The sequence below is a fragment of the Drosophila hydei genome, unplaced genomic scaffold (genome assembly GCF_003285905.1).
Source record: "Drosophila hydei strain 15085-1641.00,03,60 unplaced genomic scaffold, DhydRS2 tig00008134-arrow-pilon, whole genome shotgun sequence".
NCBI lineage: Eukaryota > Metazoa > Arthropoda > Insecta > Diptera > Drosophilidae > Drosophila > Drosophila hydei.
The window spans coordinates 2,891,861-2,917,993 of NW_022045843.1; the positions used below are offsets into that span (position 1 = coordinate 2,891,861).

Sequence of the window (26,133 nt, forward strand, 5' to 3'; positions counted from 1 at the left end):
ACTATCTACCTCCTCCTTAGATAGACTTCTAAGTCACTTTCACTTGATACCAACACCAACAATATACCACTACTACTATTTCTGATCAAATAAACGAGTATTAGGAAGTCGAACACAAAGTTCTTGCTGGTTTATCATTGGAAAACCATAAAAGTGCCTGGCTGGGTGGCAATCGAAACACCAAAATGGCAAAGAAACGAAAAAGAATTGCGCGATTTGGCAAACATTTCATTTGCATTTCCATACAGAAAACAAAAGGTGAAAACTGCTGGCAATAAAATGTTTGGCTTTGATGCGAATGCTTTGTGTTTTGTTACAATAAATATTTGTACAAATGGCGAATGTTTAAATTTAGCTGAGCCAATCATCGAGTGTGAAGCTATACCCAAAGTTATTTATGTTTGAGATCCACCTAGATGAACTTGGAAATGTAATCAAAAATAGTTCAATTCTTGCTAACTAATAAAATAAGCAAACTTTTCTCTCAAGAAGATGCTGAAAATGAATTTCTTTTCGTTTTTTTTTGTTTGGTTTTTTTTATGGATTTTTTGTCCATTTCAATCGGCGGCGCAAATTTTGTTTAGCTCGTGGCTCGATCGCTTTTTGATGTGTCTTTAAATTATTATTTTAGCTATTTTTTCGATATTCCAAATTGCGCATTTTTTATTGATGAATAACTATTTGAGAAAATAAATATAAATTTTTATACGCCGATTGATTTAGAGCTCGATGAGTGTTGCACGAGATTTTGCACATGTTTTGCAATTGTTTACCAAATGACTTTATCAGTTGAGTTCCATTGGACGCTTTCAAGGTTGCGCTTAGTTAAGTATACAATACCATACTAATTGTATACCCTGTAATATGAGTGGCATAGCAAGTAGGACTGCCGTTTGGATATATATAGAAGAGGAAGTAGACACAGCTGGATATGAAGATATACAATTGCCTGCGGATACAGTGGGTTAAAGATACAGATACAGTGATATATAGGCCCACTTGGATATAGCTGCAGTTAAACATAATAAACATTTAAGCTGAGATCTTAATGTCTTTGTAAACAGCAATTTCTTAGTGTAAATACTGTTGAATAAAGATACAAATGGTTAATGATGAATACAGATAAATTTGTATACAGAGACAGTGGGCTAGAGATACAGTTGTACATAGTAAAAGATAACTCTCGTTATATATGATATAAATATAAAATAAATGTATGGAAAACGTCATGCATCATTCCGCTTAAGTTTTCCTTTGACTTTATTGCATCTTTACTGCTAGCATCCACTCTGTATCAAAGCTCTTTACTGTATATCTACTAGTTGATCATTATGATCCAACTTCAGGTTCTATTCCTTATTACAAATTTAATTCAGTTAGCTCAGCTTACGGGCAATTGTAAACTGTGCCAGCTGTGTGAATAGCAACTCATCTAAGTCATATGCTCGCGATGCGTTCATACACACTATATGTACTCACATATGACCACGCCCACCCACATTGGCGCCCACTGAATGTCCAGATTTCTGCGGGAACGGAACGTGCGTGGACATCATTCAATTATAATTCAATTTACACAGCGAGCGTCATCATAACCAGGCGCAAAAAGTCCGTAAGGCTCCAAGCCCCACTTCACATGCCATTTCAATCTTGAGCGTAATAAACACATACACACACACACATACACACAGACACATGCAATCACATTGTGGGCACTTTTGGACAGCTTTTCATTGAATTTTCCACTGGTTGGCGCTTCATTGGCTGACTACGAACGACAGACGACGGACAACTGACACACGCCAGCATTTCAATTAATCAGCTACCAACAACCCGTTCTGGCCCCTCACGCACTGCCCAATCATGTGTGTGTATGTGTGTGTGTGTGTGTTCTGTAAATTTTCTTTATTTCCCTTTGCATTTTGGTCTTCTTTTTTTCTCGTTTAAATTCAAACTGTAAACATAATTGATGGAGGGGTTTTGCTTGCTTTACGGTTTGGTGAATCGTGCCCAAGTCGAGTGCGTATTAAGTTTAATTAAATTTGTGCACATGACGCATCCAGCACAACCGCAAAGACTCCGCACACACACAGTCTGTGACTCTCTCTTGCAATGCAAACATGTTCATGTATTTGAAAGCAATTTAGCTGAGAAATGCTGGCAACTTCATTGAATTTTAATATGCAGCGTGTTTCATATGCCATTTGTAACATCTCACGTCTATCTTCTCTTCCTCCTCCGCCTCTCGCAGTCGGCATTTTCTTTCACCAGACTGACAATTTAACGCACTCAACTCAAATTTATAGTATATAATATATACATGTAAATGTATGCAAGGCGACAGACACAGTCGGTTACAAAATCTCATGTGAAATCTTCTGATTGCTCGTTGAATACCCTAACAAATAATGCAGCTTTGTGAGGGAGAAGATTGAGAGTTCGTTAAGTGAGAATTTAATATAATATTTAATAAAATATTTGAAAAAATATACTTTAATCTCTCTTAAAAAAATATTATAAAAAATAAGCAATTTTGTCGTTGTTTTATAGCTTAAATAAATATAAAAAATATATATATGATATAAAATATAAATTATAATTATCCCACTCTACTCAAATATGTATGTCATGCTGATGCCAAATGCAATAAAAAGCATCAACATAATTATGTATAAATACTATATAGCTTATCCGTCTACAACTACTCAGTAGTCACAGCGGAGCCCTAAAGTCCACCCAGGAGGACAATAACGAAAACTAACAATTAAAACCTAAAACCCTGACTGTTGCCAGGAGAACTCATAATACCCGCTATTAGAGTGCGCAAATAAATGCTTGGTGTCAATTCTAGTTAAGTGTGTGTGCTTGTGTGTGCGCCTTAAACACGTGCTTAAAGGCAACATGCATATATGCATAAAAAGAGACACACACACAGACGCCCACCTCGTTAAGGTTTCAGTTTTGGTTATTGTTTCGGTTTTCGCTTGGGCCACGTTGCGTATGCGTAACAATAACGTGACACAAATATAGAAATAGCATCTGTCGAAGCTATATAGACTAGATAGGCAGCCATCGTGGCCATCTTAAGTGGCATTAAATGACACTGATAGCCTTTTAGGCCAGAGGCAACTTTTAAGATTTTACTACAACATCTTGGGGCCATCCATTTGTAGGCCCGCCTCTTGCCCTCCAGCTGTACACGCATGGCATTTGAATTGTGTGTGCCACGCTTGGCCGGTAGCCCCATTCTAAAATCTAATCCATGGCTTTCAGTGCTGGCGGCGCTTCCGTTGATTTTCAATTTCGAAATTAATAAATGCGGCTCAGAAGCCTTTTGTAGCTGTCTCACTGGCTTTCAGCTTTCTCGATGGCAGCTGGCTTTGTCGCTTACCTCCTTTGGATGCACTAAATGTGCGCAGGCGGTCCACATCCTCGTCGTCGTCGTTCACTCTCAGGTGATGCATGTTCATTGTGGGCACGTCCAGGAAGGCGTTCGATTTTCTATGCCCTGCAAAAAAATCATGATATTAATTTAATTTCTCTCTCTCTGTCGCTCTGTCTAGCTCTTTAAATTGCATTATAGTCAACGATTGCGCAATTTGTGTTGGAGAAGCCAGCGTTGCGATTTCTTAATGTGGAATTGAAGCTCGAATAGAGCTACGTTTTCTTATTAAGAATTTTAAACTTTGTTAAATATTGATAGGAATTTAATATTTGTGTACATATTTTTTATATATTTATATATTATATACTATAAATACTACATGCTTGATCATATTTCCCCTTCAGTTTTTTCTATCTCTTCACACAGCTCTTAGAGAAGTTATCTATTTTCTCAAGTCCCCCTTTATACCAATTATATTTATTTCTGAAGCGTATTTAGGAGCAGAAGCCAAAAATAATGATTTTCTTGCCCACTCGTTCGACTTTTCTTTTTCCATAGTCCGGAAATGTCAAGTTTCTCTGTTATTTTTTCCTTCACCCTTGCTTCTTGTTTGCTGCCTGACACAGATTTCTATAAAGGCAGCAGCAGCAGGGGAGGCGTAAAGGGGGCGTTAACATAAGTACATTTTGTGTTTTATACAATTGGATGGACTGCAGAAAGTGGGTCAATGGTTAAGTTCAACGATCGTCCAGTCTGAATGCCTCGACAGGGCGTTAATTAAATCAACTTTATATGAATGAGCATCTATTATAGACCGCTATAGCAGCTGAATGCTCTTTAAAGCAAATCAAATGTTGTACGGACTTAAGTGCGCTCAGCTGTACAAATAAACAACCGAAACTTGTTTGCCGTCAGCTCCTGCTGCTTCTGCTGCTCCTGCTGCCTGCTGGCTGTAAAGCATTTTTATGACCAACATTTAGTTTGGTCTATTTGGCTAATACGCTGAGCTGCATTTAACAACTTGTCTAATTTGCTGTTGGCTATGCCGCACTTTATGATAGCCCCTACGGGTCATTAAGGGTAGTCCTCCGCGGCCATCCCCCCAAGCCACTTACACTTACCGTGTGGCTGCGGTCGTCGCTGTGAGAGTTTGCGACGCTGCGGTGGCGTCTCCGTTTCGCTAAGACGCGGCTCGCTGGTGCAATAGGAGCGCGTATCCTGCAGCGTATTTTGTTGCTGTTGCTGCTGCTGCGCCTGAGTGCGTCGACGTACCTGTTGCAGAAGAGAGAGGGAGAGAGCGAGCTTTAATAGAAGGCAAAACAAGAGCAACTGAGTTCCACAAATCATAGCTATAAATAAGTGAACGTATGTTTACCTATATGAAAACTTCATTGCCAAAGGAGGGCTAATACGTGAAAGTATTTCAATTATAATGAAGTTCAGCTTAGTTCATAACTTAATGTTTAGTATATAGACTAAAGTTAATGACTACTTTGACATATGCTATATTGCAATTAACTTGCCCATAAAGTAAAATTATCTGTTCTATAGGCAGACGTATGTATACTGTATAAATATAAATGTACTTCATATAGTCATAAATATATAATTTATATTTGATACTTTAATATGATTTATGTATAGTAGCAGAATAAAACTCTCTCTTATAGAAACTGTCAGCCTCTGAATGCTAAAAATCCATATCAATTTTCTGTTTATATATTCTTAATTGAGAAATGTGTTATTCCACTCGACACTACGCAACAAGTTAAGCTGTAGGCTCAAGCGGCGTATGCGTAATTTGTACCATGAAGATTTCTAGGCATTGAACACAATTAGCATAATATATGTATATATGTATATGTATATATGTATGTGTATAAACATATATATATATATAGTTTCTTTCAACTCTTTCCACAAGCTATACAACTAGTTAAGCTAAAGTGGCGTATACTTAATATGTGCCGGCTGGGTGTCTACTTTAAAACTAATTTTTATTCTATTCTACTCTTAACTAGTAAAGCTTAAAGCCAATTTATCTGTAGATACCAAGGCTAGGCTTAGACACAGTCTCAAGCTGTTCACACTGATGAATAAAATATATATACACATCTTGAAATTGAAGATATCTCATTCTATTCTATAAGCTTTGTAAGCAGCTAAGCTTAAAGCTTAAGTGGCATATACTTAAGCTGCGTAGACCACAAAACAAAGACCACTTGGTATCTTCTTTTATGGCATCACAGCCATCTTCTTCTGTTCATCTCTTAACTAGCTGAGCTTAAGGACAAATTGACGTATACTTAATCGGTGGATGCGGTGGAAAGAGCTAGTTTGCTAGGTGTAGACACAGTCAGGGCAACATCTCAACCTGTTCACACACTCATGCAATTACGGACATCTCATGCTCTTCAGCAAGGCTCGTAACTAGCTCAGCTTAAGGCCAAAGTGGCGTATACTTAATCTTACGTTTTTAGCCCATCATCCGGTGCAATCAATCAATCAGCTGCAACGGCAGCTGCACAAAGGAGCGTGCGAAACACAAGGCAATGGCTACATCGAAGGCTATCTTTGATTTATGCACTGGCGCAGCAGAAGCAAAAGAAATTAAATTGCAAAATGTCGAACACAAATCAAAGTGCATTTGTTTGTTTGTCACACGAGGAGGCCACGCCCAACACCCCCGGCCGCCCGCTACCCGGAATTTATGGACCGTTTCAAGACTTGGCACAGCATCAAGGCGACAGCTCTGACTGATTAACGCCAAGCACAATTTGAAGCGGTTGGGTGGTTGGCCAAGTGTCAAGGGTGTTGCACCACTCATTCATTCAGTGGTTGCTTGTTGTTGGTTTTGTTTTCTTTCGCATTGGCAATCAACATTGCGTTTGTTTCAAATGCACGTCCTGTGGCTAACTTAATCCCAGTTTGTAGCAGCTGCAGTGTGTTGACAGCGGCAACGGCAACGAAAACTCATTTAGCCACCTGTCTATGCAACACTCTATGCACCGCCAACCCCACCTGACGCTGCCAGGCGCAGGGTTCATTTAGCAGCGTTCAAAAACTTTAACTAACATGTGAGTGTGAATGTTGTCCGCTTAGAACTTTGTTGTCTGTGCCACGCCTCGCTCGCCTTCGCCGTTGCTAATAGTTGGACGAGGCTCTCTTAGCTTGGCTCAGTTTGTGGCTTTCACACGCTGTGCTAGCCGGATGCGTTGCTTACGTGCTGGCATCAGCCGTCAAGTGTCTGTGGATTTGGGCCATGCTGAGAGCTGGCTGGCTGCCATTAGCCAAGTTCTCTCGTGTTTATTTAGTGGCCAATGCCAAGCGCCTTTTTATGGCCGCCCGACTCTAACAATTTATCGCGTGACCCGTAATTGCGGCTCTTGTGCCATATTTTGGCTGTTTCATCCATTTTGCTTTTTTCCGAATTAATCAAATAATGTTGCACGGGCGCAGCTATATAAAGATATTTATATATATATATATATATTTGACTTAGCTTATACTTTAGTGTCACTGCCGGATGCAGCATGTTCTCACTTAGCTGAACTTGCTAAGGCCAAAATTAATTATATCCGGCCTTTGGTGCGTTTGATCCGGGCCAACTCTCCATCTGCTGTTCATCATTTCGGTTCGGTTCGGTTCGCTTCGCCCATGTCCTTTTGACTTGTCTACCAATTTGTATCTGCTTAATACCCAATTAGTCCTTGGGGTATATAGCTGCCGGCTGTTAATTTATTTTATTTGTCCAGCTTAATATTTATAGACTTTGTCGACTGGCAAAGAGTAAAGCGCCATGCTTTTGATTGTGCTTATAAATTCTAATTCACATATGATTTAACGTCTAACAAATAATCTTTTTTATTGTGTTTCTGTATATTAAAAAACTCTTTTTGGCAAGCTTAGAAAAAATATTTCATACAAATTGTTTGCAAGCTTTGTTTCTAATAGAACTTTATCCAAAACTATTTTAGCAATTATTCCTAATACTTTAAGACTTAAAATTTATATTGATAGTAGCATTATCGATAGCACATTTATATGATTATCTAATATCTATTTGAAAATCCTTTTAAAATAACAAATTCATTTCACTCTACTACAACAATATCTAATGCGGATATCTATTTTTCCATTTCCCACACAAAGTTTTCCCTTTAGGGACGTATGCAAATAAATTGCATCTAAAAGGATTCAGTTGTTGTTGTTTCCGTTGCAGATGAAACGAGTTTTTTTTGCTGCTGTTGTTCGTTGTTGTTGTTGCAGTTGGTGTACTGAATTTGTAGTTCCGCTTATCCTGAAATGCCAATCTATGTGGTGGCTGCGTATTTTAACTTGTCATTACGCTCTCTTTGTCTCCGCCTCAGCTTCGCTGTCGGTGGCTTTGTCTCTTTATCTGAATGCCTGCCTGCTTATCCAACATTCTCATTAAACTTTGCTGTCTGCTTCGTTTATTGTGAACTTATTATGACATCGTGAGAAGTTTTGTGCGAGCAGCAAAAACAAAAAAAAATAAACTAAAACGAATAAGGATGCTTAAGTTGATTGTGCTCGACTAGGGGAATATCCTAGCTTAGGATAATTATAATAAAATTCTTAATTATGTTAAGGGATTAGTGAAATGTGAAAGCAGATAGAGCGGGCATCAGGCATACAGGGAGACATGCAGACTTAAAGACATAAAGACACACAGGCAGACAGACAGATACACATACAGACAGAGCAATACACAGCTAGAGAGATTTTCTGATTTACAGAGAGGCATATATATATATATATATCATATATCAGCGCTGCTGCCGTCTAACTGTTGCATACTTTCACAAAAGCCTGCGTATACCTCTTTCTTCAAACATTTCCAAAGGGTAGAGCGCACTAAAAAGTGTCCCATTACATTCCATTTGCAGGCGAAGCACCCGCAGTGCTCACATGTTACCAAAGTGTGTGGGTGTGTGTCTGTCCCTGTTTGCACACAAAATGTTGCAGAGTTTGTGCGAGTTTTTGCCGCAGACTCATAAATTTAACGTTTGGCATTTGCAGCTTTAAGCGCGCAGTGCACATTGCTGTGTAGCTGGGTGCTAATGAGGCCAGAACGCAGCAGGACGTATGACAAGGACAGCGCTGGCTCGCGCAGACTTCAGTTTTCGCATGCTCGTTCGCTGACATTACGCATACGCAACGTGTGACACATATATGTATGCAGCAGCTACATATGTGACACGTGATGTTGCTTTTGTGCAAAAATTGAATTTCGCCCCAGCACATAATTCAATTCACACTCATATGCACACACACACACACTCGCACACACACACTCAATCAAAATGCAGATGTAGCTGATAATGGAGGGACGACTCGCTGCTTAAACGGCACAAAAGTGTCCCATTTGGGGACAAGCAAAGATCTTAAATGGCACGTGGCGCGCTTTAGTAGATTGTCAGCGCTGCTGTCCTGCGTTTCGATTTGGCTAACGTATCGGGTTTGTTATGATGTGAAACTCAATGCCTGACTGCCTGAGTGCCTGCCTGAATGCCTGAATGCCAGCCAGAGCCTGGCTGTCAAACTGTTGTCCTGTTCGGCCATATTCCCCCTTGGACTCTATTCCAGTTTCACAAATCGATAAACATTGTGAAATGATATGAGAGCAAATCTGTGTGGATGTGAGTGTGTGTGTGTAGAGTAAAGAGGATATAATCAGATCGTCTAAAGAGCTTGTAAGGGAAAGCAGTGCAAATAGGAATCTGAGAATAGAAAAGTTGCACAAGAACAATTTCTGTTTTTATATGGAGCCTCGAAAGTATTGTAAAGGATGTTAGAGTAAAGCTGGGCTTATAGAGGATAGGAACACAGTTTCTTAGCATAAAAGAAATCTCTTAGGTAGCGGAAACTATGCAAGGGTAAATAATTAGGTATACACTTGAAGACCTAAGGATATGTTAAAGAAAAGCAAAGTATTAGGTGAGAATGCAAAAGTAAAAGACAGAGCGAAAAAGGAAAATCAGTTAATGAAAGAAAGGAAAAATTAAAGAATATGAAGACAAATATAGATGACGAAATAAGAAGAGCAAGCGAAGCAAGAAAAGGCAATATCTAAAAAACAAAAAATCATTTAAGAGAGATTAAAGTTATTTCAGATCATTTCTAAAAAGTTTTCAAAGCAGGCTATGAACCTTTAAAGCAATGTCCACTGTGCTCGATAATACAAATTATAAATTGTCAAAAACAAATCGAAAGAGACAGGGAGGGAGATAAAGAGGCAGCGGGAGGGATAGAGAATGAGAGAATTTGTCAGAGACTAGTTAAAATTCTTTAATAGCAGAGTATTGCTCAGATTATTTCAAATATATATAAAGCAAATATGGACGATCGTCATGGAAAAAAATGTAATTTGCAAGCCAGCTCAATTGCTCTACGATGGAAACCTCAAAGCTCGGCGGTCATGCAGGTGGTGCATCGAGAGCACGACGGCATCGAATTCAAGATAATGAACGAGCTTATGTCGTTGGAAGAGGCGTACAGGAATTACTTCAAGGATTGGCATCGCGAGCTTGACCTGCAGCGCTTGGCCTCCGAAAAGTTGTGGCCCATATCGCAGGATTTGCGTGACCAATGGGATTCCTTTTGCCGCGAGCCGCAGCCGCGCAACGTCGATGCCGAGGAGGTGTTAATCACCAAATATCAATTGCACTATCAGATCATCTTGGGCTCGAATCTGACCCTAAGTCGGGGCCTCGCAACCATACGCATGAATCTGTTGGGGCTGCGACGAGAGTACAATAGACTGGATCAAAGCGAAGAGACGCCGTTCATACTGGGAGACGCGTTCCACAAGCCAATCAAGTTCTTTATGCAACTGGCCGAGGAGTTGTTCAACTATTTCTACAGCCATTCCTTGAAGCTGGAGTGCTACTCGCGTCACTTGGATCCAGGTGATATAGACTCATTGGTTACCTATCAGAAAATGCTGCAGCCGCGAGAAGAGTTCGACGATTATCTACTACACAATCTGAACTACTGTCAATGTTTGCGTCCGGCTCTCCAGTGCCCGGAATATGTAAAACCTCAGCCGAAGGTCAATGACGATACACTGCCTGACACCAAGCGGCGCGCTAAGCTTAATCGTTGTCACCATCGCGTGCTCAAGATGTCAAAGGAAAAAGAAGATTCGCAATCGTTACAATCACTGAGAATTGATACATTGGAGCTGGATCATGATATGCGTATAAATCACCTGAGCTCACGGCTAGCCCAACTGCGTGAATGCAATTCGTTGCGAACACTGGGACAGGAGCGCAGTCTCGTCCAGCGCATGATCTACGCACTCAGCCCATCTCTGATGCCTAGCAATTATGTACCCACCGAACACGACCCTCTATAATTGTGTTTTATTACTTCATATCGTTACTTTCTTCTGGTTGTTGGCGCTACAGACTAGAAATTGTAAATTATAGTCGAACTGCTTAAAATATGCAGTTCGCAAATAAACACGGCCCGAAACAAATTTCCATGCAAATGCAATGAGCTTGTTTTTGCCATTTCCATTCCGACACGCAAGCTGCAAGCTGCAATTGGCCAGAGCATCGACTTTGGCCAGCCAACTGCACGAATGAAGTCGCTCCAAGTGCTATTTGCTCTTTAAGTGGGCTGGCAGCGCTGCTCGAGTTTATCAAATTTCCCAAGTTGTTGATCGCGTGATAAATTTGTATAATGGGTTCACATTGCAAGCGCAATATATCATAATTTGTTCATAAAATGTGGCAGGCGTCAAAGGAAACGCATTTTGCGCTCGTATAAAAACTTTTCTGTTTGGCTGTTGGTGTGAATGGACTTTTAAGTACTTGTCAGGAAAACGAATTATGCTGTTATTAGTTTTATATATATGGAAACTATGTTTGGAAACTATTCTTAAAGTGAATTTGCCAAGTTTTGGCTAAGACAAAACTTTGTGACTGCAACACTTAGCCAACTAAGCTCTTTTTCTTTGCTGATTTATTAAATATATATTTTTACTTATGTTTATCTAGAAACAAAACTTGAAACAAATAATTTTTTAAGCATTTTTATTAAATTTAAAACACTTCAAAGTTTTTTTATATTATAAATTCTCTTTGGAAAATTATATTCTATGGATTTCAAACTTTTTTTATTCACTTTTGGCCAAATGCTGTTTAACGTTTGTTAACAATACTCAGCAGTGTTTCGCTGAGCATATTAATGTATAGTTAGCTGACCAAAAATAGTTGCTGATAACGACCTGAAGTTGGTTACACATCGCGTGCCTGTAGGCCTATTATGTTTATCCAATTGATTTTCTTAGCTCTAGCTAAATTAAATTTGCAGTATTTGGTATTCAATGATTTATTGAAAATCTAATTGCGAAGTTGAGGTCATAAATTCTTTCAAAGGTAATTTATCTATAATTGTAAATTATTTATTATTATTATTATTATTATTATTATTATTATTATTATTATTATTATTATTATTATTATTATTATTATTATTACTAATATTATTTATTCAGAAATTGAAGTTGTGTTATATTATTCATTGTTATTCATTTTTCATTTTCAATTTTCATTTTCATTGTTATTTAATTTTTTTTGATTTTTGCATTTGATATATTGATTATCTCTTATAACTATTAACTCGTTAGGAATACCTTCAATAAGTTTCGCAACTCTAACTACGTTCTAGATTGGACTCTAATATCAATTGGTGGCTCATTGAGTATATTATATGCCAGCTAAGTTCTAAGTGCATGTTGCTAGATCGTGACACGAGTAACGCTCACATCTCTATGTACTACAAGAAAATAAGTGCTACGGCTAAAACAATTGATTTGAGGCAAATAAATATTTAAACAAATCAAAGCAAGCTAACTAAGCTCTCGATGATCAATCAGCCAGATGTTCCACATCTCATATATATAGTACTTACCGATCTGGCACCCGATGTGATGCGAGCGCTCTGGGAGCGTGTGGCGGGCCGGCGGCGTCTGTAGCCGGGCGTGCCGCCCTCGGGCGTGGCACTGCCCGAGGGCATGTTCTGAATGACCGTCTCGATGCTGGCGCCGGTGGCACAGATCGAGGCGCTGCGCGTCTTCTTTTGCATGCGATGATGCATGGGCGAAATGTCATCCACCATGATGCGACTCGACTCGACTCGACTCGACTCGACTCGACTGTATGTGGTTTGTTTTGACTGTGGTGCAGTGGTTACTACTGTGGTTGCTGTACTTGTTGTGGTGTTTCGTTTTGTTTAACAACTGCTAAAAGCTATTTGGGTGCTCTTGCTGCGGTTGCTGCTGCCACTTGCTGCGAGTGCATAATTCGCATTAACTGCAAATAAACAAAAAGAAGAGCAAGCAAAGAATGTCAGACAAAACAAAAAGGAAAATGTTCAAAAAGAAAATCTATTTGATAAATGTTTATAAATACAAATATATATATTTATACATCTGCTTGGCCATGTTTTCAAAAATAAAAAATCCGAAAATGAAAGCAAAAATTTGTGTTGTCGTCGCGAAAATGTGTAAAGCAACATGCAGCATAATTTGCTCTGTGATTTTTCATTTCACTTTTTTTTAATTTTCTCGTTTTCGTACGCCATTAAACATAGTTTCAGTTACGTCGCATTTGCCGCTTGTCGCATTCCCCCACTGCCCCTTTCGCATTTATTTTTAAAACATTTCACATAAACTGGGTCACAATCCGGCGTAAAAATGCACGCACTCAAGTGCGGGGCGGCCGATGGGAGGATCATGTGCATATTTGAAACATGTTTTCCCAACAAAAATATTTTATTTAATTAATAAATTATGTGAGCTACAATTGAAATTGCGATTGTTGTTTGCAATTGTAATCAAATGTTTGTTTGACCTGAAGGGTTATAGAAATATGTAAAATATATAATTTAATTATGCTGAGTAAGGGCTATCATAAAAAAGTAAAAATTTGGGCTAATAAATTTATCTTTTCGCCACATCAAAAAAATCTTGTATTAAGAAATTCTCTTCATTTATTTATAAAATATCTGTGTATATATTGTATATAGTAAAATGCTCTATTTTTGTCTATACTAGCCCTCATTAAAGAGGCACCGCCCCGCTTCTATGTGCTGGCTTTTCCTTTCTTAGTAGTGCCAACTCTATCGATTTACTAATCGAATTTCCGTGCTGTAGTCGAAACTCTCAAAGCTAAAGAAACAGAACACACACAGCTGATATGTGTGTGTGTGCGCTCTCGGGTGGTACGCGGCGAGTGCTTAAGTGTGTCTGTTGTTTAATCACGTAGTTTTTTCTGCTATAAATAAATGTTTCTTTGGATATGTTTTGCTTTCTTTTGGCTCTGTGCTATTTTTCTTGCATCATCCTAAACGGAACTTTCTCGTTTCTCGCTTCTTTAAACATTTCACAATTTATTATGTAAATAAATAGAAAAAAAAACAACAAAAGATTGCCTTTTTATCGAGGGCGCGTTGATCTAAGTGGAATGCCGCAAGTGGCAGGCGGCGAAGTGTTGCAACTAGTGAAGGCGCCGCTTGTTGCAGGCAGCAAAGTCAAGGAGCATAGGCAGCGAGTGCTGCAAAGTCCTGAGCACCGAGCTGAGTCCTGCAGAGCTTAATTGACACTAATTGCCATTTGCGAGGCCCAAAGTGCTTGCTGCAGCAACTAAATGAAATGAAATCCATTTCTTGGCCAGCTTTAAGCCAATTGCCCCAGGGGCTCGGGGGCGTGCACCAAAACTAAGATACAAATTGAATTTATTAGTAGGCCCAGAGGAGATTTAAAAAGAAACACACTGCGGATTTCGGCTGATGTTGCGGCAAGAGTCTTGGGCATTGGCAATCAAAATATATTTGTAATCTATTTAGGCTGGCACGCTTGCTTAGCTATGCAGCATAAGCTGCTGGCAATTCGTTTGAATCTCGTCGAGCTTCCAAGAATCGAGCTAACCTGGTCACTGCATAATCGAATTACGCATCAAAGTCGCTATGGCCCCCAAGACTTGCAGCTGCCAACAGAAGCAGTCGCTGGCAAACAGTTTAACGAGCTGTCAGCTGCAAAAGCTACTGCTCCTTTGAGTGAGAGGGGGATAGGGAACGTGAGAAGGAATAGAGCTAGACGTAGAGGCAGATGGACAGAGGGAGCCAGAGAGAGAGAGGACGCATATAGAGTTCTAGTTTCTTTTATAGTTTTAAGTTTATAACTTTCTTTCTTTATGATATTGCAGTAGCTTAGGTAAAGCAGGCCAAGCAGACTTTGAAGCTCGCACCTGAAACTAGTTCTGATCAAAGTTTAACAACAATCGCACTGGTTTTTAAAGGTATTTGATGTGCTGAATTCTAAACTGAAAGTCCTTTAAAATCTGTTACTTTTAAAAGTCTTATTTCTCTCCTCCAAAAATTTTTAAAATTTTTTTTAAATTTTTATTTATTCTTCTGAAATTGTTTATTGACTTGAAATACGAAACGGCCCCTTCTCCTCTCTTCTCCTTCTCTCTCACTCTCCCTTCTGCCTCTCTTTCTCCAAGTCAGGCAGTTATCATATGATAGCGCTACTCTAGTTCCAGCTATGCACTCAGCCTTGGGTCCAGGTCTTACTCTGACCTGTCTAAGCATTTTGTGTTGATAATTATTATAATCATTGTGTATTTTCGATATCATATCACTCACTTCATATATAAGTCTTCGTTTTATGAAATTTTGCAATAGATTTGGATGATTTTTGGCTACATATGGTGTGTAAATAAAACGAACATATGTTATCTAAAGCTTTTAACAAACTCGAGATAGTCAGCAAAAGCTAAAGCTATAAATATATGTTAAATCGATATTTATCGATTGTGCTCAAACTTATTAATTTTGTGCCATTGATTAGCGAGCAAACTTAGCAATAAATGAGCTCGACTTATGCAGGCAAAGAGACTGACAAAGACGAACTTAATCAGGCTGATAAAGCTGCTTTGTTTGTCTTTCATATATAGAGAATACTATAGATATATCCTTAAGCCCACTGAGCCCACACAGATGTGGATGGATTCCCACCTTTACACGCCTCCTGGACAACAAACTTTTAGCGTAACCTTCTTAACTTCTTTGCGAGACAAAGTCAAGGATCTCACTGCGTTCTTGTTTCTGGTTTCTTTGTTTTTTGCTTTGGCTGCTTCCTTGCAACATTTTATAGTAATTAACTTTTTGTTAGGGGAATGATTAAAACGTAAATAATTAAAAGCGCACGTTTATTTGCGTTGACTTGCTGCCAGCTGGCGGCACTTGTCAAGTGACGCTGAGAAGCCAATGCAAAGCACAGCACCCACGCATACACACACACGCACAAAGGGCAAGTGGGTAAATAATGCAGAAAAAGTTTATGCTTTGCGTACGCGGCGTATGCTTAATATAATACAAAGCGAACCCTTTAAACTTGGTAAGCAGTTGAAAAAGGTTTCCCTCTCGCTCTCTTTACAAGCATTGTCAATGTGACTTTACGCTTGATTTGCTACGAGAAAACCCAACGATGCATTTAAAGCAGCAAAAAGGAATACAATAGATGCCCAGATGCTGCGGCAGAGGTAGAGAAGCTGAAGCCGAAGCCGAAGCCGAAGCCAGTCGCTCGTGCATAAAGCTGTGTTGCAGATGGGCTTTGGGCTTGGACTTGGGCTTGGCTTGTTTGCATTCACATCAGGAGCAAAAAAGAAGGGCCAAAGCGACAACTAGATAAACTGGGGCGGCTGTTACGCCTCTAATTGCCCGACAATGTCCGCTGAATAGCCTTGATTGGCCGGAGACCCAAACAAGAAGGCAAGACCAAAGCATGTATGTGTGTGTTTGTGTGTGTGTGTGTTGTCCTTTTATAGCTGATTGTCGGCTTGTTGCTAACATTTTTGGGGCTTTTTTTGTGGATGCCACATGGTGCGTTTTCGGAAACATTTTTTATCTAGCGAAAAAAAAACGAAATGAAACAAAAGAAAACACAAAAATAAACATTGTAGCGGTCTATTAACATAAATTTGATGCCAACTCAAATATTTGGCCCCACATATTGGTTAATCAGCTCACCTTTTAGGTGAAGGGGCGGCTTCATGTGGGAGTTCATTAAAGCAGCAGCTGCTGCCAGCACCGCCCACACATATCGCTGCACATTCAGGCGCTGACAGCTGCGCCCGATTCCCAGCAACTCGAAGCTATCAGTCACACACACACACTCGAGTTGTGCGTGGGGGGTTTTTTGTTTCTCTCTTTATCATTGAGATAAAGTTGACTAAAGGCGATAAGTGCCGCATGATATCGTACGGTCTGGCCATGCCAACTATGACGCGTGCTCCAGTCAATCAATGTACGAGCTGAGCGCCAGCTGAGCTGAGCCTAGTGACACCTGTCAACGTTTGTCGCCAAGTGGGCCACAAGTTGCAAGCTTCAAATCTATGCCGCCTGGCAGCCTTCAACAATTTTATGAAACTTTAAGCGAATATGTGAGCGTGAGCCCAGTTTGTCTGACTGTCAGCTACTCTGAACTGCAAAGTTTGACATTTCCTACATGCCTAGACTTATCTTACATCTGAGATTCTCAGCTTCAACTTTGCCAAGTGGATACATAAAATATAGTATATATAAAATATAGTATATATAAGAGTTTATATAAATGTTCTGAATTCTTTTGCAATTTACTATTACTTAAAGCTCAAGGACTCAAGAGGAATTTTAGATTTGAGTAGCTATTAGCTTTATCAGTATTATTATCAGGGCAAACTGTTTCTAATGAAACAAAGCGGCTTATATTTGAGATATTTAACAGTTTAGAAGCAGTTGCAAATCAGATAAGGCTATGAGCTTCAATCAATCCAAACAGTAATGGCCATAAGCCTGGGTCCAAAGCAAGATAACTTGATGCAAGGAAAAGGAAATATAAGTAAGCTGAAAACAAAGGCCTACCAAGCTCCAGCAGGCATTGTCTATAAATTTAAAGACTTCATATATGTGAGATATATATATATAAATATATAAATATATATATATGGCTGCATATGCGTGTTCAACAAGTCGAACCCAGCTTCAGAAAATTAAATTTCATAAAATTTTGTTGACCTTCAGAAGAGAACTTCATAAATGAAAAGATTCACTTAAGGCATTATCATTAATAATTAACAATGAAATTGATTTTGACTAAAAACTCAAACAGCCGACTTGAAGTTGGTAAAAGAACTTGTATAAAATTATAAATAAATAAACAAGCTTGAGGCGTGAGCTCTAAACTCTAAGCAACAGCCACTGCTGTAACAAAAAATAACTTAAGGATATTATATATAGTCCAGTACATAGTAAATATATATAAATAGATATATATATATATAGATATATTTATTTAGTCCAATAAGAACATTAACACCTTTTCTTAACATCATTTGCTTTAAAGCCACTTTGCATTAGAAAAATGCTAAGCCCAGCCATAGAGCAAACAGCTTAGGGACTTTATTCACTAACTCAAATATTTATGTTAAGATGAAACAAATCTAAGAATACTTTTAAATTGTATATTATATATTGTACACTGAACAGATTAACTAAAGCTGTTAGAACCTTAGCATCGACCCCAAGCAGCAAAGCAACTTTTGATCAACTGAATGTTCATGTTCTTTTAGCAATATGCTAAGCATGAGCATGTTAACATCTTAAATAGATATATAAATATGTAATATATATATATATACAGCCTTAGTTGAAGTGTTGCTATGTGAGTCCTGGACTCAACTGTTGCGTGTGCATTAGGTAACAAGTTGCTTCATGTTATGTTCACTGTTCTGTCTTCTTATGCCTCAACTGTTGCCTGTTGCCTGTTGTTGAAGGGCGTTTGTCGCTTGTCGTTTGTTTTCATGGCCATGGTCGCACACACACACACATAACTACACGCACTCACACACACCTGTTGCATGCAGGCGATAAAATTAATTTCAATGGGGTACAACTAAGACACACCCACAGGCACTGTTGCTCAGGCAACAGACTCAGGCAACAGGCACAGCCAACAGGCTGGGAACCTACATATATATGTATATGTATATATGATATAGAGAGCAGGCAACATGTGCCATTTTGACAAAGGTCAGCACGCTGTCCGGATGCCTTTGCCGGAACACCAGCCTCAGTTGACCCTGCCTCTTCCTCACTCTCTCTCGCTGTCAGTGCTGCCTCTTCTTCTTCTCTTTATCTATGATATTTTCCTATTCGAACATGTTTATTCGCATTAACATCAGCATTAACATTTGAGGTTCTTCGCGGCTTGTTCAATGCTGCTGCTGCGGCAAGCGAAAAACAAATTTTATTACTCATACGCCGCGTGCGCCAGCGCCACAAATTATTCTGTCTCTTTTTTTTTTGTCAGCAACTTGTTGTTTTTCTTTTTCTTTGTTTGTCAATAAAAAGACATGATTTTGTTGCTGCCCAAATAAATTTCCATGCATTTATTTGTGACAAGCCGAAAATATTTCGAGAAATGTTGGAAAAATATCGAAAGCTGAAGCCATTGGCACGCGTGCATATAAAAATCTATATATACACACAGTGATATATACTTGCTATACATCTCGATTATACTTTGATCGCTTCTGTGACATAATCACATCACATTTAAGTCCTCAAGAGCTGATTTCTTGCCGTCTCAGCGGTCAAAGAGAGCACGACATAAAATGCTGGAAATGCGTAGCAATTTTTTGGGAAATTTTTGACTGTCGTCTAATTGCTGTACGTGGGTAGACAATGAGTCATTCTGATAACAGGGAAATACCAGACATTTAATGGGACAGTAACTTGATTTGTGTCTTTTGAGTGTTTTATAGAAATTTCTATCAAAAAGTTGTATACGAGAAGATGTAGCTTATGTAAGGTATACGAATCTACATCAATTTGCTGTTATATATACTTATATATATATATACATATATACAATAAGTAAACGGTTTGGTTATGCTTACAAACGCTTTAAGCGTATAATTCTCAAATGTTTATAGTTTTCAAAGAGTAGCAAGATAAAGAGTCCATCCAGGAGTCGAAAAAGCGGCAGGTTAAACAAACAATCTTAGCCATTGAGTATACTTGCGGGTTAAGTCAAAAGAGAGTATATTAGTTTGCTGTAAATTGTAGACAATAACCATCTGCTCTTCCATTCCAGATGATAAAAAGTGGGTACAAAGAGAGAACTCGTCTCATAAAATATGGGTATTTTTTGTGTATCATCCTAGAGATAGCAAGGCAAATTGCAGATGGAATTTATAATACATATATATATACACATATATTTATATATATAGCAGCTTTACATATACATATCAAGCAAATATAACTACGTTCACTGAGAGCTTGATACAACCCAACAAGTTATATCTTCTACAGTTTTGCAGCTGCTTCAAGTTCAACAAAATTTCATCAATTCAAATTGAAGCTGAAAAGTTAAGCTAAACAAAAAACCTAAGGCAACTAGTTGTAATTAAACAGGTAAACAACTACTTATAGATTCAAGTGTGAATAGTCCTCAGAAAATCCTGAAAATATCATGAAAATCAAATACTAAATGCAAAGCAATGAAAACGGTTTTAGATGGCGAAACTTAACAGACAAAACTGAACTGAAATCAGAAGCCAAAAAAATAAAAGAAATTCTATTGAAGTTCTGAAACTCTGATGCTAACAAACTGAAGATTTAGCAATGCAAACAAAAAGAAGAACTTCTATAAACTTATTAAGCAAAATTCATGGAGCACTTAACACCAGAGCGAGCTGACTTCACAGATATTTTCATAGCCAGATTTAAGCTACAATTAAAAACAAATATGAAATAGCTAAAGGAATTCAATCATATATTTTCCAAACAGATTTCCATTTGAATGAGAAAACTCAATTTTAAATTGTGTTCCAGAGGTATTCAGCTTTATACAGTTCAATAAATCGATGTGGCCAAAGGAGCCAAAGCAAATTAATGCGGCTAAATGTTATTTTTGTCAAAGATTTTCCAAAACGTTGCACAAATCGACGAGGCAACAACAACAACAACAACAACGACAGCGACGTCGACTGCTGGCACAAATTGGCGTCTGCTTAGCTTAAAGTTAACGTCTTTTATGTTGATTATGACACATGTAGCTGTATGGCTGGCTCACTCTCTCACATACACCCACACACTCGCTCTCCCTCTTGCACTATATTGTCGTGCATATTTCATGAAGCCTACTCGAAGGCGCTCTCAACAATATCTCCTCTGTCTCCCTCGCTCTCGCTTTGAGTCTCTTGTTTTATTTTCAATTTGGCGCAGCTGTTTACACAAAAATTCACTTCATTTAGTTTTTTTGACAGCTCCCACCCACCCCTAAGCCCCTCGCACTCTATAAGACGCTACGTCGCTTATCCTTTGTAAAATCTGTGTTAATGTGCGTATGTCATAATTAACTTGAGCGCAAAATAAATTGGAAAATTCTTCGGTTCCTTCTTTATTTTTTTGGATCATTTGCTGCAAAGCCAGTTTATTGCCCCAAATTGTGTGTGTGCGAGGGTGTGTGTGTGCCTGACAGGCTGAGTGTGTTTATCTAACTACCTCATATATATAAAGATATATATATAAGCTTTGTGCCTTCGCTTTGTGCCGCATATGTTGAGAGTCCTTTGCTGCGTTTGATTTCACACACTTGGCAGACACACACACACTCACTCCACCCTCTGTGTGTGTGTACACACACTTGTCTTGTATTTGTTTGCTTTGTGCTCGCTTCTTGGCAACTTCAATTATTATTTTTATTTTTTGTTCCATTTACTTTAGATTTAATTGAGCTAAAAAGTCATTTTCACTCAAAGCTTCAATTATTTTTATTACAGATATTAGATATATATTCCATAAATACCATATATACTATATATATTTATGCCTAGATAACAGCCTTACTAATATACATAGCTTATATGCTAAGCTAGTGCCTTTCTATGCGATTTTCAAGAATTTCTCTTTTATAGCCAAACAGCAAAAACTATTCAAAATTTTAACTTTACGGAAAATTTCCAACTATTCTCGACAAGTTTTTATTACCAACCACAAAGCTAGCAAGCCTGTAGCTGAAATTAATCAGAGTGGAAGCTACTCTGCTCTGGGATGGTGAGTCCTCTCACATTGTACTATTGAGCTGGAGCTGGAGGGATATTTGTGCTTGGTAAGCTCTTTCCATGCACCGAGCACAAACTCCATTCTGTTTTCTATTTTGCGCCCTGAGTCGACTGCTCTCGTCCCACTTTTGATTATACATAAAAATGGCCTCCGCCTGCTTTTCGATTGTGTTTTCCCCTTTTCACATATGTTTACCAACTGCAGTCCCTGGACGAAGCAGGACGAAGCTGTCATTGGGTAGAAAGTTGAAGTTGGCTTATCGATTAAATGGATTAGTTGTGGTCCAAGCCTCGCGGGAACTAAGTGCCAGTTCCAGTGCCAGTGCCAGTTCCAGTTCCAATCATTTAATGCAGTTGCCGAACAAATTGGCAACAAACCGAAGGCGTCCTTTGGGCGCCTGCTAAAATAATACTTTAAATATATAGATCGTTATATGGCAAATGGCCAGAATGTAGAGCTGCGTGCAGATATATTATATATATATTACATATCTACATAATTCACATATATTATATATATATATATTATAAATTTATTTATTTTTGCTTTTATACAAAAATGTATTTTTTTGGCCCTTTTTGCCTGAGAAACTGCAGCAATTGCTAATATGTATGCGTGTGTGTGTGTGTGTGTGTGTACGACTTTGCATGTTTGCAATGGTCTTCTACACAGTTGCGACTAAAGTGCTCTGGCAAGTGTCCTGTCGCATCCTTGCTGCTTGCGCTTATCTAAACATTTGGCAATTTTTTTTTTCGATGCGGAAATTCGCTGTAAGTCTTAGCCACAGTCACGTTTCTAGCCACGTCGAGCGTACTACTTGAAGCACACATGCACACACACGCAACACACATCAAACACACACACACACTCTCACAACACAACACATCAGACTGGCACACACTGACGGCAAACATAGTTCAAAGTAAAGCAACGGAACTTGTCGCACACGGAAGTTGTGGCCACGCCTAGGCAGGTGGCGGCGAAGTTGGGGCATGCCGACATGAAGAGAGCAGGCGGTGGGAGGCTGTAGAGGTGGGAGCAGAGCGCGAGATAGTGGCAGCTGAATGGGGGGCATAGTTTATGCTGGCATCTGGCAGGCAGTGTCAACTACAATAGACAACAACAAGAGGAGAGTGAACGGAAGAGAGGCTGGAAAAAGTCTAAACAAGTGCAGAATACTCTATAAATACAGAGTATGCCACTTTTTGTGATTGCTGCAGCTAGTGACTCTCAAACTGTAAGCGACTATGGAAAGTGAAGTGAGAGACAGAGGTTTGAGATGAGTCGACATGAAAAGACGTCCAGGAGTAAATTTAGCAAAGAAAACTTTTATTTCGAAATTGTTTTGTAGAGGTTTTCAACTGAATATCAATTTAGAAATAAAAAATCAATATAGAAATAAAATTTCATTGAAACTGAAGTTTTTAAATATTTTTCAAAATATATTATATATAAACTATGCATTGAACTTTAGCTACAAATAGTAAAAAAATATATATAAATAGGAATATAAAATATTTTTAAATAGAGCAGAAAAAAACTTCAATTGAAAAGTCAAAAAAAATTTACAATTTTTTGAGACCTTTAAGCAGAATGTTTCTGAATGATGAAAGAAATTTATTTTATATGTATTTTATTTATTTTTATTTATTTAAAATCTTATAAGTTCTTTTAACAAATTAAATATTGAAATATTTAAAAAATGTTCTACACATTTTATTATAAAACACAATTTGAACTCCTTTACTAGGAGCTCCTTTAATAGAGAAAGTCAAGTAAAGTCCTTCTCGTAGCGCTACTTCAGCACTTGCTTAGTTCATATGCCCTTTTTGCTAGGCAAAAAAACAGTGTATGTCAGTGAGCACTTTAGTTGGCTGTTGCTGCATTTTGGCCAAAATACAATGCCGCGAAATAGCTAACAGCAGCGGCAGCCCTTCAGCTATTCAGCTCTTCGGCTCTTCAGCTCTTCAGCTTTGCAGCTCTTCAGAGCTAACCAAAAGTCCAAAGCCAGCTCTAACCTCTCTTGCTGTCTCGCTCTAACGCTTCTCTCTGCCTCTCTCACTCGCTGGCAACAGCTACTTTTAGTAGCCCCTTAACAGCAACTGCAGCTGCCTCGTCTGCTGCTGCTGCTGTTGCATGCAACGAGCTTAAGTGTGTTGTACCTGTTCAGCGTGCAACGTCTGCTGCTGCTGTTGCTGCTGCTGTTTTGTGGCTGCTTTTAATTGAATTTACAATTTTTGGAACCCCAAAGGCCCAAATGAAATTTGAGTGAAACACATAGAAACAGAGAGGGAGAGGGGGAGTTGGAGCGAGACAGAGAGACAATTAATAGTGGCTCAGTGGGAAAGCAAATGGAATTATTTGTGCCAAATTTGATATAAGACATAAAAGCTATGCAACTGCCACGCCCACTGCCCACTGCCCACTGCTTACACTGGGGTGTAGGTAGATATTGGTTATGTGGGGGCGTGGTCGTGGTCGTGCTGTCGCGTGCCAATTGGCATTTGCACTCTAATTGACACAACGTTGGCCGCAAACCAATTGCCAAAGCGAATGTGCCCCAAATGTGACGCAGTGCAGCGGCAGCAGCAGCGGTTCGTGCCACATTGCTGTTGTTGTTGTTGTGATTGGATTTTGTAATTGTGGTGTCAACGTGCGGAAACCCGAGCGACAGACAGACGGCACCGACGGAACGGACGAGCCAGACAGACTTTGATTATGCCCGAGCGCTTTGGGCCCGAGGGATTTGTTTGCCATTCGTTTCATTAGCTATGCAAGTGTTTTTCCGCTTCTTCTTCATTCACTTTTTTATAGTGCAAATCAGTGGATGAAGCGATTCTAGACGTAGTTTATATAGTCGACATCATTGAATTAGCTAATTGAATTGTATTCGATAAGCTAGTTAAATCAAATATTGCTTACATTGCGATTGGAGCACTTAACATTGAATGGTGTAACATTGAAAAAGGATACTTATGTTAGTTAACAGTGCAGAATTCCATTTTAACTTTCACATGCTGTTTTCTACAATATATTCATATTTAAATATAGTCGATTAGGTTTAATATAAACATTTTAATTTAATTTATGTTAAGTAACAGCTATAACTGATGTTAATAACATTATGTTACATTTACAAACTCATATATTATTAATTTTTAAAATATATTTAATATTTCTGGGACTCTGAAGCACATTTATATCCTTAACATTTTCTGTTATCCTACCTAAATTATGTTATTTAACATGCTATTACTTAACAGTGGTAACAAAGTAGATTTAGTTCAACAGCTGTTAAATTACATTCTGTCAGGCATATGCAAGATGTTCTTAGCATAATTCAAACCAATTGCAATTTAAATGTCAAATGCTAAAGAACAAAGTGCGAGGGCAATCGTATTCCGCCTTAGGCCTAATCTGAGAATCCACTTGAAACGTCGAAATTCTCTCGCGCTTCGACACTTTGGAATGCTGGGCTAGTCCCAGCATGAGACTGTTTCTCTTTGGAATTAAAATTGATTGCAATCGCAGGCAGTTGGCTTACATCAAGTGGTTTACGGCACCCCCAAGGATGGCCAAAATGCTTTACAGCCGAAATAATCATTGCGAAATGTATTTATTTAGCATTGCGAGTCGCAAGTCGACATGTTGCCATAAACTGGCTGGCAAATGGTTCGGCATATTTAATGCAGCCAGCCACAGCCCCTGCCTCAGTCCCAGCACAAGCCCAAGCCCAAATTTCTCCCTAAGGGTGCGCGGTCAACGTTGCGTATGAGCGATTTTTTATTCCGGGTTTCCTTCATTTAACGCTTGAATTTGTGTTGTATTTGGTCCGCTCCCTTTTTTTTACGAGTTTGTAATATATTTAGGGACTTTTCCCGATTATATGCCGAATGAGCAAATGAATTTGGCCGTAGAAATGCTTAAGCGCCGGGAAAACTATGAGAAAAGCGTGAAACGGGCGAAAGCCAAACAAATCACAGAACAAAGGGAAAACAAAAACTAAAAAAAATGAGAAATTATTCATTCAATATAGTTAACCAACCTGTTTAGAGTGGGCGTGGCATGTGGGCGACAGCTACGGTTAATGAACTTCTTGGTCAAAATATCCAGGCCAATTGATAACAGCAACAACAACAACAAAAACAGCAGCAGCAAAAAGGGAAGTTAATTTAGCCCGCGGGGCTCGACCGCTCTATATATTTGGTCGATAATTTGTATTAACACACACACACACACACACACCCACTTGAACACATATACATATATATTTATGCACTTGTTGTATTCTTTTTTCTATTTTTTTATTTATTTTTAGCAAATTTCTTACGCTCGAATAATTTCGAAAAAAAAGAGCGAAATAAAAATGAAAGTAAAATTTAAAGCAAATTTTTTTAGAATTTATAACTCACGCACGTACACACACAATTTTTTAGATACACAATAAATTTGGAGAATATTTTTGAATTTTTCGTGCCGTTTGGCGCGAAAATGTGTGTTTTTGATATGCCGTTAGTTTTGCGTTCCGATTTGCGCGTTCGCGTCCGTTTCGTTCAAGCGCCGTCGTATGTTTGAGCTGTGCGAGTCGCTGTTGCTTATTG

At 38.7% G+C, this 26,133-nt stretch overlaps 2 protein-coding genes across 3 annotated transcripts in view; one reads left to right on the forward strand and one right to left on the reverse strand.

Annotated features, from left to right (window-relative positions):
• The window catches only part of LOC111604145 (GTP-binding protein RAD), a 33,617-nt gene extending 7,829 nt beyond the window's left edge, over nt 1-25,788 (reverse strand). The window contains exons 1-4 of one of the 2 annotated variants that reach the window (XM_023322067.2): nt 25,578-25,788; nt 12,329-12,729; nt 4,507-4,657; nt 3,392-3,508 (exon numbers count right to left, since the gene is read on the reverse strand). In XM_023322067.2, coding sequence (XP_023177835.2) covers nt 3,392-3,508; nt 4,507-4,657; nt 12,329-12,535 — 475 coding nt within the window. In that variant the 5' untranslated portion in view covers nt 12,536-12,729; nt 25,578-25,788. The remainder of the gene's footprint in view (nt 1-3,391; nt 3,509-4,506; nt 4,658-12,328; nt 12,730-25,577) is intronic. The other variant, XM_023322068.2, reaches the window with a different exon arrangement.
• LOC111604146 lies at nt 9,583-11,349 on the forward strand. Its single transcript, XM_023322069.2, has one exon. It carries the CDS (start codon nt 9,747-9,749, stop codon nt 10,764-10,766), a length of 1,020 nt encoding a protein of 339 aa, XP_023177837.1. The 5' UTR covers nt 9,583-9,746; the 3' UTR covers nt 10,767-11,349.
• Nucleotides 25,789-26,133: the final 345 nt, after the last annotated feature.

What these genes read in the sequence shown, in the direction of transcription:
- LOC111604146 (XM_023322069.2), top strand. Translation starts at nt 9,747, where the DNA reads ATGGACGATCGTCATGGAAAAAAATGTAATTTGCAAGCCAGCTCAATT.